Genomic DNA, 17,361 nt, shown 5'->3' with positions numbered 1-17,361 from the left:
ATTTGAATTAATACTTACTTAAATGTTTGGTAGAATGCATTTGTAAATCCATCTGGTCCTGGAGAATTTTTTTAGAGAGTTCATTGATAACTTGTTCAATTTCTTTTTCTAAGACAAGTTTAATTAAGTATTCTATTCCCTTTTCTGTTAATCAGGGCAGCTTATATTTTTGTAAATGTTCATCCATTTTCACCTAGATTATCAATTTTATTGATATGTAATTGGGCAAAATAACATTATTTGCTTTAATTTCATCTTCATTGGTTATGCATTCACCTTTTTCATTTTTGATATTAGTAATTTAGTTTTTTTCTTTTTTTAAATGAAATTAACTAATGGTTTACCTATTTTATTGACCTTGTCATAAAACCAATCCCTAGTTTTATTTATTAGTTCAGTGTTTTTATTTTGTTTTATGTTTTCAGTTTCATTAATCTCTCCTTTGATTTTCAGAATTTCTAATTTGCTATGTAGTAGGAGATTTTTAATTTTTTCTTTTTCTAGTTTTTTTTTAATTGCATGCCCAATTCATTGATTTACTTTTTCTGTCTTTTATTTATGTATGCATTTAGAGATGTAAATCTTCCCGTAAGTACTGTTTTTGCTACATCCCATAAATTTTGAAATGTTGTGTCGCTGTTATTCTTATTAATAAAATTGTTGATTGTTTCTATCATTTGTTTTTGATCCACTCATTCTTTAGGATTAGATTATTTAGTTTCCATTTAACTTTTAATCTGTGCTTCCATGGCTATTTATTAAATGTAATTTTTATTGCATTATAGTTTTTAAAATGTGCACTTAATATTTCTGCTTTTCTGCATTTGGTTGTGAGGGTTTTATGCCCTAATAACATGATCAGTTTTTGTGAAGATGTCACGCACAGCTGAGAAAAAGGTATATTTCTTTTCATTCCCATTCTATTTTCTCCAGAAAGTTGTCATATCTAACTTTTCTAAGATTCTATTCATTTCCTTGACTTTTCTTTTATCTATTTTATGGTTAAATTTAGCTCTAAGAGGAGAAAGTTGAAGTATCCCGCTAGTATAGTTTTAGTATTTCCTCCTGTAATTTAACTTTCTTTTAAGAATTTGGATGCTATACCATTTGGTGCATATGTATTTTCTATTGATATTACTTCATTGTTCATGGTGCTTTTCAGCAAGACAGTTTCCCTACTTATCACTTTTAATTAATTCTACTTTTACTGTTGTTTTGTCTGAGGTCATGATTGCTACTCCTGTCTTTTTTTTAGCTCAGCTGACACATAATAGATTCTTCTCCAGCCCCTTATTTTAACTCTGTGTGTTTCTCTGTTTTGACTGTGTTTCTTATAAACAATATATTGTTGGATTCTGGTTTCTAATCCGTTTGTTATCTGCTTCCATTTTATGGGTGAGTTCATCTCATTCACATTCATAATTACTAACTATACATTTCCCTCCATCCTATTTTCATCTGTTTCTCTCTCTCTTTCTCTCTTTCTCTCTCCATATATATATTATATATATAGATGTATAGATATAGATAGATATCTTTCTCTCTCTTTTTATCCTGTCTTCCTCTAAAGTCTGTTTTGCTTCTGACCACTGTTTTCTTTTATTCACTTTCCCTTTTATGACTTACTCCTTTCCTTTCCTTTATCCTTTTCCCCTCCTACTTCCCTGTTGGGTAAGATAGCTTTCTATATCTGAGTGTGCATATTCTTCTGTTGTTGAACCAATATAGTTGAGAATAAGGTTTAAGTATTCCCTTCCCTTCATTTACCCCTCCAGTCAAAATGTTCTTCCTTGCATGACTCTTTTATGTGTGATAATTTTCTCCATACTTCCTCTCCCTTTTCCCTTTTCCCAGGGCATCTTTCTTGCCTTTCTATTTTTTTTTTTTATCATCCCAACATAATCACTCCTGCACTCTTATCTATGCAGAATCATGGTAACTCTCCTAATAATGATAAAGTTCTTAAAAGAAACATATATCGTCTTCCCATATAGAAAGGTAAACTGTTTAACCGTATTGAGTTGCTTATGATTTCTCTTTCATATTAACCTTTTTATGCTTTTCATGAGTCTTGTATTTGAAAGTCATTTTCTATTCAGCTCTGGTCTTTTTATCAAGAATGTTTGAAAGTCCTCTGTCTCATTAAATGTCTGTTTTTTCCCTTGACGCATTATATTCAGTTTTGCTGGGTAGGTTATTCTTGGTTGTAATCTCAACTTTTTTGCCTTCTGGAATGTCAAATGCTAAGCCTTCTGCTCCTTTTTTGTGGTAGCTAATAAATCTTGTGTGATCCTAACTGTGGCTGCATGGTATTTGAATGGTTTCTTTTTGTCTGTTTATTTTCTCTTTGATCTGGGAACTTTAGGATTTGGCTATAATATTACTGTGAGTTTTCATTTTGGGATCACTTTCAGGAGATGATTGCTGGATTCTTTCAATTTCTGTTTTGCCCTCTGATTCTAGGATATCAGGGCAGTTTTTCTTGATAATTTCTTAAAAAGTCATGTATAGGCTCTTTCTTTGATCATGGATTTCAGGTAGTCCAATAATTCTTCAATTATCTCTCCTTGATCTGTTTTTGAGATCTGTTATTTTTCTAATGAGATGTTTCACATTTTCTTCTGTTTTTTCATTCTTTTTTTTTTTACCTTGTTTTATTGTTTCTTGACGTTTCATAGAGCTATTGGCTTTCACTTGCCCAATTCCAATTTTTAAGGATTTATTTTCTTCAGCAAACTTTTGTACCTCTTTTTCCATTTGGCCAATTCTGTTTTTTAAGGTGTTATTTTCTACAATTTTTTTTGAGTGTGTGCCTTTTCTTCCACGCTATCAGTTGTCTTTTCATAATTTTTTTATTTTGCTTTCATTTTTTTTACCTAGTTTTTTCTCTATCTCTCTTATTTGATTTTGAAAAAAAATTTTTTTCTAATCTAAGAATTCTTGTTGGGCTCATGTCCAATTCCTTTTTTCTTTTTCTTTTTTTTTTGAGGCTTTGCTTTTAGCTGTTTTTGACGTCATTGTCTTCTTTTGAATTTGTATCTTTTTTTAATTGGTTTTTTAATTTTATTTTTTAGTTTTTTTGGGGGGGGATCTGAAGTTCTTTTATTTTTTTTCTTTTTTTAAAATAAATTTATTTATTTTTAGTTTCCAACTTTTACTTCCACAAGATTTTGAGTTCCAAATTTTCACTCCATCTCACCCCTCCCCCCACCCCAAGATGGCATGCATTCTGGATACCCCTTTCCCTAGTCTGCTTTCCCTGCTATCTCTCCCCGCCTTTTCTTATCCTCTTCCTCTTCTATTTTCCTAAGGGCAGGATAGATTTCTGTACCCCATTTCCTGTATTTCTTATTTCCCAGTTGCATGTGAAAACTTTTTTTTAAACATATGTTTTTAGAACTTTGGGTTCCAAATTTTCTCCCTTCCTCCCTCCCCACCCACCCTCATTGAAAAGGCAAGCAACTCAATATAGGTTATACGTGTGCAGTTATGCAAAACACTTCCATAGTAGACATGCTGTGAAAAACTAACTCTATTTCCCTTAATCCTATCCTGCCCCCCCAATTTATTCTATTCTTTCTTTTGACTCTGTTCCTTCTCAGAAATATTTGCTTCTAATTACCCCCTTTCCCAATCTGCCCTCGTCTCTATCATCCCTCTACTCTTTTGTCCCCTTCCCCCCCTATTTTCCTGTAGGGTAAGACAGATTTCCATACCCAATTGAGTGTATATGTTATTCCCTCCTTAAGTCAAATACTATGAGAATAAGATTCACTCATTCCCTCTCACCTTTCTCGTGACCCTTCCACTGTAAGAGCCTTTTCTTTTCTGTTTTTTTTTTGAGATAATTTACCCCGTTCTATCTCTCCCTTTCTCCTTCTCCTAGTATAATCCTCTCTCACCCATTAATTTTATTCTGCAGATATGACCCCTTCATCTTCAACTCACCCTGTGTCCTCTATCTATTTATCTATCTATGTCTATATCTATCTATCTATCTATTTGTCTGTTTAAATATATATACATACATATAATTTTTTTCCCTCCAACTACCCTAATACTGACAAAGGTCTCATGAGTTACAAATATCATCTTTCCATGCAGGAATGTAAACAGTTCAACCTTAATAAGTCTCTTATGATTTCTTTTTCCTGTTTACCTCTTCATGTTCCACTTGAGTCTTGTATTTGAAAGTCAGATTTTCTATTCAGCTCTGGTCTTTTCATCAGGAATGCTTGAAAGTCCTCTATGTCACCGAATGACCATTTTTCCCCCTGAAAGATTATACTGAATTTTGCTGGGTAGGTGATTCTTTGTTGTAATCCTACCTCCTTTCCCCTCCAGAATATTATATTCCATGCCTTGCGGTCCTTTAATGTAGAAGCTGCTAAATCTTGTGTTATCCTGATTGTGTTTCCACAGTACTTGAATTGTTTCTTCCTGGCTGCTTGTAATATTTTTTCCTTGACCTGGAAACTCTGGAATTTGGCTACAATATTCCTAGGAGTTTTCCTTTGGGTATCTCTTTCAGGAGGAGATCAGTGGATTCTTTCAATTTCTATTTTGCCCTCTGGTTCTAGAATATCAGGGCAGTTTTCCTTGATAATTTCTTGAAAGATGAGGTCTAGGCTCTTTTTTTGATCATGGCTTTCAGATAGTCCAATAATTTTTAAATTCTCTCTCTTGGATCTATTTTCCAGGTCAGTTGTTTTTCCAATGAGATATTTCGCGTTGTTTTCTAATTTTTCATTCTTTTGGATTTGTTTTGCAGTGTCTTGATTTCTCATAAAGTCACTAGCTTCCAATTGCTCTATTCTAATTTTTAAGGAAGTATTTTCTTCAGTAATCTTTTGGACTTCCTTTTCCATTTGGCCAATTCTGCTTTTGAAGGCATTCTTCTCCTCATTGGCTTTTTGGACCTCTTTAGCCATTTGAGTTAGGCTATTTTTTAAGATGTTATTTTCAATATTTTTTTGGGTCTCCTTTAGCAAGCTATTGACTTGTTTTTCATGATTTTCTTGCATCACTCTCATTTCTCTTCCCAGTTTTTCCTCTACTTTTTTTACTTACTTCTCAAAATCCCTTTTGAGTTCTTCCAAGGCCTGTGACTGATTCATATTTTTCTTGGAGACTTCGGATGTAGGAGCTTTGACTTTGTTGTCTTGTTCTGGTTGTATATTTTGATCTTCTTTGTCACCAAGTAAGATAATACAGTCTGACTCTTTTTTGCACTGCTTACTCATGGTCCTGGCCAATTACTTGAGTTTTAAACTCTTTGTTAAGGTAAGAGTCTGCTTCCAATGTGGAGAATGTACTGTCCCAAGCTTCGGAGGTTTGTACAGCTGTTTTCAGAGGTACTTCTAGGGACCTGTAAATTTTCAGTTCTTCCAAGGTGGTATGATAAGGGGTGGGGTGTTTCCTCTCCACCACCACAACAAGCTCCACCAGGCCAGTGCTCCTCCTCGCCCCAGGACCTCCCCTCAGAACTGTGACCCAGATCCAAGCAAAGGCACAACAAGAGATTCCTGCCTCAGCACTGGCAGAGAGATCCCTGCAATCCCCCTCTCATCAGCCATTCAATTCCCCCTCAGTCTGTGGGCCGGGAGCTCAGGAGGCAGCTGCTGCCCCATAGGCCGCGCTTGGGACTTGCGGCTGAGACCTAACTCCTTCTCTCACCATAGTCACAGACTTTTCCCACTGACCTTCTAAGTTGTCTTTGGCATTCATGGGTTAAGAAGTCTGGAAACCGCCACAGCTTCCCGAGATTCAGTCCTCTGAGGCCTGCTCCAGGGTTGCTGCGGCCTGCGTGCCCACGCTGAAATGTGCTCCTCTCCCCACCCGGCACAATGTGCCTTTCTGATCAACCATCCATGTTGTCTTGGGCTGGAAATTTGTTTCACTCTGTCTTTTCATGGGTTTTGCTGCTTTAGAATTTGTTTAGAGCCATTTTTTACAGGTATTTGGAGGGGTTTGGGGGAGAGCTCAAGCAAGTCACTGCTTTCACTGCGCCATCTTGGCTCCCTTGAATTTGTATCTTGATCTTCCCTATCACCTTTCTGGTCAGGGTTTTTTTTTTCTTTTTGTTGTTGTGGTTTGTTCATTTTTCCACCCTATTTCTTGATTTGAAACTTATGTTAATGCTGGGCCCTGGTCCTGGCGTGATGAACTGGGAGGATGAGCATTGTCTCAAGCTTCAGACTTTTTCACACATCTGTTTTCAGGGTTAGTTTTGAAAGTTTTCAGTTTGGAAGTTTTCAGTTCTTCCATGGTATTGTGATCTGGGGAGAGGTGTGGTCACTGCTTTCTTGGTCTGTACTCTGGTCTTTATCTAAGAAGAGTCCCTAATACCTTGGGATCACAATTGATACTGCTTCTCAGGACCCCTCCTCTTTTGGGACTGTAAATAATACACTAGTAACATATTTCATAAACTGTGGTTGCAGATGCAGGGGATCTGTTACAGCCTTCAGGGCAGAATACTTAGTAGGTTGGTTACTTGGAATAAAAAAATGTCATTCACTTTCTCAGTAAATGAACAAAAGGAAATGACATGTGAGGGCTAAAAGGGAAAAGTAGTGATTACTAAAAGTCAGGATGACTTTGTCAATAACAGGATATGCCAAACTAATCTCGTTTATCCCGTATAACTAGGTTGGTAGATCAGGAGGATACTATAGACATTAGCATACTTAGATTGTAGCAAAGTATTTAACAAAAGTTTCTCTTGCTGTGCTTATGGTTAAGATACAGAAATAAGGGCTACATGATAGTATTATTAGGTGGATTTGGAGCTAGTTGAATGTTCAAAAGCAAAGTCATTAAATGGTCAATGTCAACTTAGAAGGGAGATCTTTATAGGAGTTTCTGAGGGATCTTTCTTTGGCCTTATGTTATTCAGCATTTTTTATCAATGACTTAGATAAAGGCACATACACCATTACTCTCAAATTTGTATATGGCATTTATCATGAAGGTATAACTAAGACACTGAATGACAGAATCAGGAGCTAAAAAGATCTTGATAGGCTAAAATGATATACTGAATGGAGTAAAATAAAATCAATTATGGGCAAATATAAAGTTCTGTACTTGGGTTTTAAAAATCAACCTCATCAATACAGGATGATGGAGGCATGGTTAGACAATATTTGGGATCCATGGAGTTTTCTTGACTACAAGCACAATATAAAGCAGCAATGTGACTTGGAAGCCAAGGAAGTAAATTCAGTTCTAGGCCACATGAAAAAAGGCATCTTGTCCAAAAGGAAGGAACTAATAGTTTTGTTTTGTTCTGGCCTGGCCATGCTCAAGTACTAGGCATTTAGAAAAAACATAGACAAGTTGAAAAGAATGACAAAGATTAATAGATGATGAATGAGACAATGTGCATATGAAGATCCATTGAAAAAAACTAGAAATATTTAGCCTACAGAATAGAATACTCAAAAGGATATAATAGGTATTTTCAAGTATTTGAAGATCTCTTATGCAGAAGAAGTATTAGACTTGCTCCATTTAGCTTCTGAGGAAAGTGGGTGGAAATTGCAAGTGAAATTTCAGATTGACTATAGAGAAAAATTTTGTAATAATTAAAGACATCCTAAAGCACCATGCCTAGAGTCAGGAAGATCTGAGTTCAAATGTGACTTTTGATGCTTATTAGCTATCTGACCCTGGGCCAGTCACTTAATCCCTGTTTGCCTCAATTCCTCATCTGTAAAATGGGGAGGAAATGGTAGACTACTCCAGTATCTTTGCCAAGAAAATTCCATAGATGTCATGTAGAGTCTGACATAACTGAATGACTGAGCAAAAACAATAACAAATTAGAGCAGAGGCTAAATGATTACCCATTGGGGTTATTCTTGGAAGGATTTGTGGTCAGATACAGCTTAGGTGACCATTGAAGGTCACTTACAGCTCTTGGATTCTGTGATTCTGTGAACTTTCATGAATTTCTTGTCCCTGTTCTGTCATTGAAGAGTAAAGCATATTTTTCTTTATGGGTTTTTAGGTTCCTTCAGTGCCATCTTCTTTAGAAAGTGCTGATGTTCCACCACATACGACACCAACAAACATTATTATTCCTGAATTGAAAGATCGACTTATGGCTCAAGGTAATCTTCTTTAGTATAGATTTAAATTGCTAAGGTTTTAAAATTACAGATTAGACAAGATAAATATTTAAATGTTAAATTCAGGCAAGGAATGTAACAATAAAAATAATAATAATGAAATATATCAGGTAAGTCTTTTGAAAAATAAATAAGAGTTAGGAATTCACCCTTAAGACTCTAATTCCCAAAGTTCTCTTTATTCACGGAAATATTTGTTTGATTTTTAGATCAGGTGACTGATAATTAATATTTTTAATCCCTTGTTATTTTGCCGGAATATGTCAGTTCACTAATGTATTTTATTCATTTTGGAAGTCATTCATTCTGATACTCTTATACTGCCTTCTAGAAATTCTTTTGGTCAGTCAACTTGAATAGTTTTCAACTTGAGGAACAAAATAGGTGCATTTTTCCTTTCCCTCTTATAGAAGAGGTAGTTGATCCTTTATACACAGTCAAGAATTTATCTTTCTGTATCAAAACATATTAATTTCTACTATTCATGCTTTCTGCACTGCAAAAACCCTCTCTCTATACCTCATCATTGCACATAGCGCATTCAAATAGCATTTATTAAGTGCTTATTGTACTAAATGCTGGGAATACAAATACTAGTAGAAAGAGAGTCCCTGCCCTCAAGGAGTTTACATTCTAATGGAGGAAGACAACACATAAAAGGAAGCTGAAAAGTAAGGGGACAATCTAAGGCATGAGGTCTAGGCTTGGTAGGGGAAGTCCTCAGTGCAGTGTGGAGATGAATGAGACAGCAACCTGGGTTGCTTTTTAAATGGAAGTTTAAAAGGAAGACCTTTTTAAATGGAAGTTCTGGGAAAAGCCATCTATTTAGAGGGAGAGGGGGAAAGGAAAGGGAGGAGGAGAACAAACATTTCTTAAGCACCTACCTGGCACTGTGCTAAATGCTTAACAAATATTATTTCTGATCCTCACAACAAACCTGAGAGATAAGGACTATGATACTCATTGAACAGTTGGGTATTCTGAAACAAACAGAGGTTAAGTGACTTGCCCAGGATCACACAGCCAGTAAGTATCTGAGGCTGGATTTGAATTCAGGTCTTCCTGACTCCAAGGCCAGCACTCTATCCTTTTTCCCACGTGACTGGCTCTAAGTACCTAGGAACTACCTACCTATACTTCCAATGTTGTGAGTTCCATGGCCAGAGAAAAACTTCAGAATGAAGAAATGAGACATGTTGAGTCATCAGTCAAGATAGTAGGAGAGGTATAGAGCCCTGCCTTTCAACCATTTGTTAAACACTCTCAGTTCATTTTGATGATGCTGAGTAGCACCATGTAGGGGCCATTTTTGATACCTTCTCTTTCTTCTTTCCTGAGGGATCCATTCCTTCCTTTCTACTGCCATACCCTTGAAGGCAGAATAACTGACTTCACTTTTTAGAGACTATACCAGCAGATCACAATCTCTGACACTTCCTCCCAATCTGAAAGGTTTTGATTATAGGCCTGGTGATAGATTCTGTGTCCAATATCTGAGAACAAATGAGCTAAATTCAGGGTGATCATAACTAAAATATGATGAACATTTTTGCCTTAACTTATGAAATTGTCTACTTTCTATATTAGAATTTTGTAGATGTCAAATTTTAATAAAACATTTGACAAATCCTCTCATGGTTCTCCCTGGAAAAAATGAGTGATGCTGACCAGATGATAGATTAGTTAGGTGCATTCAAAACTGGTTGAATGACCAGATCCAAAAAGTGGTAGGATGTCAATTTGTAATCACATATCCAGTAGAGAGATCTGTCATTTGCTCTTTGAAATTCAGTATTTTTTATCACAGAATTGGATATAGGTAGATTTGAAGATGGTACAGACATGGGTAGTAAAGCCTCCATGCTAAATGATGCAGCTAAAAAAAATCTTAACAGGATAAACCAGTAATGTCAAACTGAAGTAGAAACAGATCCATGTATGCCATACTTAGAAAACCATAAATTAACATTTTCTGTATTGTATTGTATTTTTATTTATTTTGTTAAACATTTCCCAATTACATCTTAATTTGGTTCAGGCCATACTGCTAGGGCTACAACTTTGACACCTATGTGCTATATCATTGGACCAAATTTAGTAAGATGCATTCTAATACAGATAAAGTTTTACTCAGGTTCAAAATTTTAACTTCATTAGTACAAAATGAGAAAGGTAGGGCTATATCACAGTTCATCCAGAAAAAACCTTGGGGTTTTAGTGGACATCCACTTCTATGTAATAATAAGCTGTTCTAGGGTAGAGCTGTCTTTTGCCTTTCTTTGTATTCCTAGTGTTTAACTCAGTGATCGGCACATAACAAGTGTTTAGTAAATGTTTATTGACTGACTGAAGAATCAACAGTATAATATGGCAAGCAGAAATGGAGTATGGTTTTTGGTTACATTAAAAGAGTAATAATTTCCAAGACTAAGTAGATAATAGATCTCTGCATGATAGGTCTACATCTGAGTATTATGTTCAGTTCCCAACATTTTCAGGTTCCACATTTTTGCAACTACTATGATAACTTGGAGAGTACCCAGAGGAGGAGAACTAGGATGTCTAAAATCCTCCAGATTATGTTTTATGAATATCCGTTGAAGGTACTGAGAATCTTTAGCTAGGAGAAGATCTAGTGGGACTGAGTCAGTGAATGTGATAGCTTATCCGTAGGTATATGAAAGAGAAGTTGTATGGAAATGTTTTTACTCTACTTGACCCCACAGGGCATAATTGCAGGCAGTACAAGTAGTAAAGAGGCAAATTTAGAGTCAATATAAGGAAAAACTTCCTAACAATTAAAATTTCCCAAAAGGGGAATGGACTTCCCTGTGAGGTAATGAGTTTTCCTTTTTTGGAAGCCTCCAAGGAAAGGCTGATGACCACTTGTCAGGTAAGTTGTAGAAGGGATTTGAACTAGGAAGCTTCTAATGTCTTTTCTAACTCTGAGATTCTTTGGTACTAAGGTATAAAGGGTTGGTAATTTGTAGTGATGGAGAGGGTACTCACTCAGGAAATCAGTTTTTTTTTTTTTAAAGTTTTGACATTCATTTTTGGAAATATCCTTCAATTCTATTCTCTTCGAAATATATTTTCTAATATATTTTTATGATCCCAATATACCTATTTTTTGTTTTATAAGTTTTACATTGGGTGTTAGGCAAAAGCAATAAGTCTATGATTCGAAAAATTTTCGCCAATGTAAAACAGATTTTGAAACAAAAAAAAAATAAAGAAAAGAAAAAGAAAACTGCCTGGAAGGACAACAGAATGTAAAAATAACTTTTTAAAAAAATTATAATTTCGTTACTTTTAATTCTTCATGAATTTTCATTGGATTCTTGACTTTCAATTTAGTAATCAGTTTCCCATTTTGAGTTACATTGATGTGATAAATATGCCCATCAAAATTGTCGAAATATAATTACTTGAGTTTTACAGAAAATTGCACATGGACCTCTTTGGCACTCTGGCCAAGTTAATAGGCATTTATTAAGTGCTTTTATGTGCCAGGCAGTGTGCTAAGTGCTAGTTAAGTCTCTGAACCCTTTCTTAGAATAATGTTTTTAAATTTTAAAATAAAATATGTAGGATTATAAAGGAAACCAATTATATTGAAATCCAATTATCAGACTATTTAAAAAATTAGGTTAAGAGCCCTTGCACTAGCTGATCAGTTATCTCAAGTTTAAACTTAATCAAATAACCACAACATGATCTCCTTTTATTGAGGTGGAAAAAAAACAAACAAACAACCTTGCATAATGTTGCAAATATCAGACCTGTGTTTCTTTTCAGTTATCTTAAAAACTTGTAACAAATAATTATTTTAAATTTATTTCTAGCATATTTTCAAAATAATAATCAGGTAATTTTTTTTTATATATGAGATTTGGTAAAAATTACTCCCTTTCTAATTAACAGTAGTTTTTTTTTCTTGTTTAGTTAGTTAACGTCCTTATTTTTTAACTGAGAAATCATTGTGCCATTTTTCATGATGGCTAGTATTCTTTATGCAAATTTAGAAACTGAAAATCAAACCAAAGTATATATAGATAACAATAACTTACAGCTAGCTCCCATATAAGACTATTTTTTTAAGTCAATGATATGTCAGCACACAAGATTAGTTTTATTGATTTCCTATCAAATTTGGGACCGTCATAAATAATTAGGATAATTCCAGTCTATTAAAGTAGCAGGAAAATATATTTATTATATTTATTTAGAATTGTCAAATCTTGATTGTAGTGCCTATCTTTCTTGTCTCTACTCAATACTATATCTATCTGCACATATATGTGTATATATATATATATATGTATATGTATATGTATGTCATGCGTATATTTAGAGTTAGAAGAGACCTTAGAGGCCATCCAGTCCAACCCCTTCATTTTACAATGAGGAAACCAAGGCCCAAAGAGATTAAGATTTACTTACACATTGTCACATAGGTAATAAGTTAAAGGCAGGATTTGATTCTGTGCTCTTCAGCTTTAAAGCCAGAATTCTTTTCAATATATCAAGATGTACAATTAGTAAATATTTTAATTTTTTCATGGGAATAAATTTTTCTGATTCACTGAAATTTTTTGAATTGTATTTTCTCTTTAAAAAATAAATCAGAACATTAGATTTTTCTCCCAGCCTTATCAGCTTAAAGTGAGAGTTTTCTTTAGAATACAAATAACAGATTTTATATATACTACCTTTTTGACCACTAACATGGCTTCTTTTTGCTAACCTGAGTAAATCAAATTAGCTTCCATATTTTTGGAAATGTGAATAGATAACTTGTCACTCTCCTACCTCATAAGGACATTATACAGATTAAAAAATAATATAAAACATTGTAATTAGTTACATGTTATAAAGATGGTCACTACTACTACTATTAGATAGCATTACATAGCTCTTTAAGGTTTGCAAAGCACTTTACAAATGTTATCTCATTGTATCATTACAACAACCCTGTGTGGTTGGTGTTCTTATTATCTCCATTTTATAGATGAGGAAACTGAAGTAGAGAGAGGTTAAGTGACTTGCCCAGGGTTACATAGTTAGTTCTTATTTGAAATATGATTTGAACTTGGGGGGTTTCCAACTCCAAATCCAGTATTCTATTCACTGCATCATCTCTAAAAATGAGAAATGTTTTAAATGATCATAAATGAAACTAAATTTAACCTCATTTTTGTGTTCTCTTTTTTTTCTTTTTGTGATAGGTCAGAGTGACACCACCACAACATCACCTTCAAGTCATCAAGATTCTCCCCTTTCTGCTCCTTTGTCAAAACAGTGTATTGTAACTCCTCCTCTACTTTCAGCAATGTGCAGCCTTTTGGACAACCTACTGATAGTTGTTCCAAAGAATACTATATCTGCATTCCATAAGACCAACATCTTAAAGGCTTTCTGTGGGTATGAGACTAAAGTGATATTAGCTTAATGAATAGGTTTGCTGGTATAAAGGAACTAGATTAATTTTTGCCTTACTCATGCTTCTATTCAGGACTCATTTGAAGTAGTTATTTAGCTTTCAGAGAATTTTCGTCAGTTTTAGTCAAGTCAACAACCTTACTTAAAGTAGGCACTTAAAACAGAAGTTGTCCCTCCTAATTGGTATTATCCCTCCTCAGAAAAGGTTTCTATTCAATTTATAGTATTCACAAATAAAGACAAAATTCCATGGTCAAGATTAAACAAGGGAAACAGTTGTTGAGTTAACAGTTGCTGTTTCATCCAACAAAAAATAGTAACAACTTTGCAAATATCCTTGGAGAATCATTTCCCTAATCTTGTCAAGGCATGGGGAAAGGGGCTACTACTCTTAAATGGATTAATATTTGCCATATTTTATTAGTCTTTGTGGACTTATATGTTGCTTAGTCTTCAGTAATTTTTCTGTATGTCTTGTTTTTTTAATCTGTAAACTTCTAAAGAGCAGGTCATTCTCATTTCTTCATGGTGCCTATTATGGTACTCAGATAATGTTGATGGCAGGCTGGTTGACCAGCTGATTTGCCATACAGTTGGAAATCCTTGTAGATACCTGAAAACAACTTTTGAAGAACATTCTCACTGCTACATGTAGGATAAATTGAGAAAGAGGAGATGAGGGACATTTAAGAGTTTGTAGTCAAGTCAAAAGATCAGTAGAGTCAGTAGCAGAGCAAAGTTCCATGTTTCTTTGTTTTTTCTGGAAGTCTTGCAAATGTTTAAGGAATATTTTCTTCCATATACTTTTACTTTGTAAGTTGTATTTCATTTCCTGCTTTTATCTTTCTCATCTACATCCCCTAACTAGTTTAATACCTTTCTTAGGTGATTTGATTTAGCCCCTGCTTTTTTAGAGCTTACCTTTTTTTAAAAATATATTCTTGTGCTAGCTATCACTTGGATGTCTCATATGCATCTCAAACTCGATTAGTCCCAAAACAGAACTCATTATCTTTACCCCTAAATCCACCTATTCTTCTAATTACCGTATTTCTGCCAGTGGCGGCATCATTCTTCTAATCATTCAGGTTTGCAATCTGAGCCATCTCATCTCTTCATTTTTACAACCCTAATAGCTAATTGGTTGCCAAAATTTGTCAATTGTAGATAGATAAAACATATCTGAAGTGCATACTATATGCTAGGCATTGTGCTAATCCCTGAGGATTAAAATAGAAGCAAACAAGACTGCTACCACCCTCAAGGAGCTTATATTCTGATGGAAGAAGATAGTACTCATAAGGGGGAATGGAGAGCTAAAAAAAGAGGAGAGCTACCACTCATGCTACTCAGGCTTCCCCTTATTCCCTTGTGCCCCTTATCTCTGCCTCTTAGAACTTCTTGTTCTCTTTGAGGCGCAGCTCATGCCACATCCTTTAAGAAGATCATGATCACATCCTGATTTCCAGTAACCTGTTATTACTGAACATTTATTTTGTATATAGCCTCTATTTGCTTATATGTGGATATGTTGTACTCCCCATTATGTGTCACATTTCTTTTTGTATTCTCAGTTTCTCTTACAGTGCTTGTCAGATAGTAGTAAATGCTGATTGATTGTTTGATCTGATCCGTGTGATTCTTGTTTTAGTAGCTTCTAGATTGTCTCTTTTCTTTCTTTTCCTTCCTGTATGGGGGTTAGATTTCTGCTTGCCTTTAATGTTTTCTTAAGGGACATAGAATTCTTCTGGACTACTTTGCCTTATATATTCATCTCATGGTTTCTTTCTCTAGTATTTGTATAATCCCTTTTGAAATTGTACAGGTGCTAATTTTCTCTATTTTGTAAGTTTCTGTTCTTTCTTGAACTGTTTAATATTAATTTTTGTTCTTGTTCCCTTAAGTTTCTTTACACTTATAAATTGTGAGTTATTCCTATTTTGAAAAACTGTACCGACTATCTAATTTGCTTTCCTTTTTTCCTATTTTGTTTAGGGCTTTTAATGTTCCTTTGTTGGAGAAATGCATTCAAGAGCTCAGCATCCCCTTATCTTACTCAACTCCTGTTGAACATGCTAAAGCTCAGGTTAGTTGTCTTTTGCTTACTTAAGTATCACAAATGGTTACTACTGAGAAGATGTTAGCTTTGTAGTTTGGGGGTGGGTAACAATGTTTCTTATTTGGAACCTCATAACATTATCCTTATGTAAAATCTTCATGGAATTTTAGACTTAGAGAGATTTAGCTTAAATATGAGGCAACATGGTTATTATAGTGAAAATAATAATGGAATACTGTAGTAGGAACAATGTCTACTACTAATCTGGTTGGGACACATGGCAGTAGTTTACTTTGCAAAGCTAGAAATTAAATATACATGACCTAAGAAGACTGGAAGGTCCCTGCTACCTGGACTAGTTTTTCTCTAAGAAGGCAATGAAACAGTCCTCAGTATTTAATTGGCTAGGGTACTAAGGCTCAAACCATTGACCTAGCTTCCCAGTGTCCTAAATTATAAAAAGCTAAAACTTCAGTAGACGAGGCTCCTTGGGCTTGATGGACTTCCCACTGTGGCATGAGTCAATATGATCTTCTGTCCAATTGTTCCAAGTGGGAACATTCCAAATGAGAGGAGCTATTCAGGACTAAACCAATGCTAGATCTTTTCTGAGTACCCTTTTTATGCCATTGTTGAGCAAACTTTATTTTGTTAAAAGTGATATTTCTACAAGAGTCTCATTTTGTTCTAATACTGACACTGAACAACCAGGCTCTTCTGTGTCAGACCTGACCAAGAACAACTAATATAGAGACCTGGATTCTAGTCCAGTTCTACCTACCAATATATGATTTTAGGCAAAGTCACCTAACTTCTTTAGAACACTATTTCCTCATCTCAAAATAAGTCATTGAGACTATGTCATCTCTGTAGGTTTTATGTACATTTTCATGTTAATGGAGTACATTAAAATTTTGGCTCATTGAATTGGGTTCATTTTCAAAAGTTAATAGGTACAAGCTTTTAAATATGTTTTTGAAAATTGTCGTACTTTATTTAATTTTCTCTGTGTTCTTTAAATCTCTAAAGTTAATATCTACAAGTAAGTTAAAGTATAGGTTTTAATCATTTCAACACTGGAATTTTGGTCTTGGGGCCTCACTACCCTGATAACTGTGTGTCTTACTTGATTTACTCTTTCAGTCAGGCCCCAATCATACTTTATTTTACTCCCTACTCACTGGATGTCTCAATAGCAACTTTACATATCCTAGTTCCTCCTATCCCTCCAACTTCCCACCATCCAAGGAAAGGTCTGTCTTTTGTATTTGTATCCATAGCCCTCAGCTTGACACTGAACAGTGCTTAATAATAGTTTTTTTATTTAATCATTCATTTACTCTTTAATAAGTATTTATTTCATAAATGGCACCAGATAACCCAATAAGAAAAGCCATAAAAGTGAGGATTTTTCTACTTTATTACAACTTACAGCATGTAAATTTAGTATCGTTTGTCTCTTTTCCCACTGACCTGCTGAGTATTAGGCTATTGGAAGTTATTATGAACCTACCAGGCTATTGGAAGTTATTACGTACCTACTAGGCTCTAGATTTAAAAAAAAAAAATAGACAAAAAACCCCAAGAATGTTTCTAAAAGTTTTAACCGCAGTTGATAATGTTATCATTTGTGCTCCTAATACTCTCTGACATCATCCAAAATGAACATTATAACACTAAATTACAGACCCTTAAAGCATAATCCATTGGTGTATAAATATTGGA

General features: G+C 34.6%; 1 protein-coding gene across 4 annotated transcripts in view; it reads left to right on the top strand.

The window, feature by feature from the left end:
- RTTN (rotatin) overlaps positions 1-17,361 on the top strand; it is a 206,593-nt gene that overhangs the window by 141,906 nt on the left and 47,326 nt on the right. For all 4 annotated transcript variants that reach the window (XR_003568290.1, XM_027852445.1, XM_027852446.1 and 1 more), the window contains 3 exons: positions 8,015-8,117; positions 13,364-13,559; positions 15,573-15,663. Coding sequence is in view for 3 of the 4 variants with exons in the window: in XM_027852445.1 (XP_027708246.1) it covers positions 8,015-8,117; positions 13,364-13,559; positions 15,573-15,663 (390 nt within the window). In the remaining variant the exon portion in view is untranslated. The remainder of the gene's footprint in view (positions 1-8,014; positions 8,118-13,363; positions 13,560-15,572; positions 15,664-17,361) is intronic.

The sequence above is a fragment of the Vombatus ursinus genome, unplaced genomic scaffold, assembly GCF_900497805.2.
Source record: "Vombatus ursinus unplaced genomic scaffold, bare-nosed wombat genome assembly UNPS02009573.1, whole genome shotgun sequence".
NCBI classification, from domain to species: domain Eukaryota; kingdom Metazoa; phylum Chordata; class Mammalia; order Diprotodontia; family Vombatidae; genus Vombatus; species Vombatus ursinus.
The sequence above is the reverse complement of the archived record's forward strand: the minus strand, read 5'-3'. Positions and strand labels throughout refer to the sequence as shown.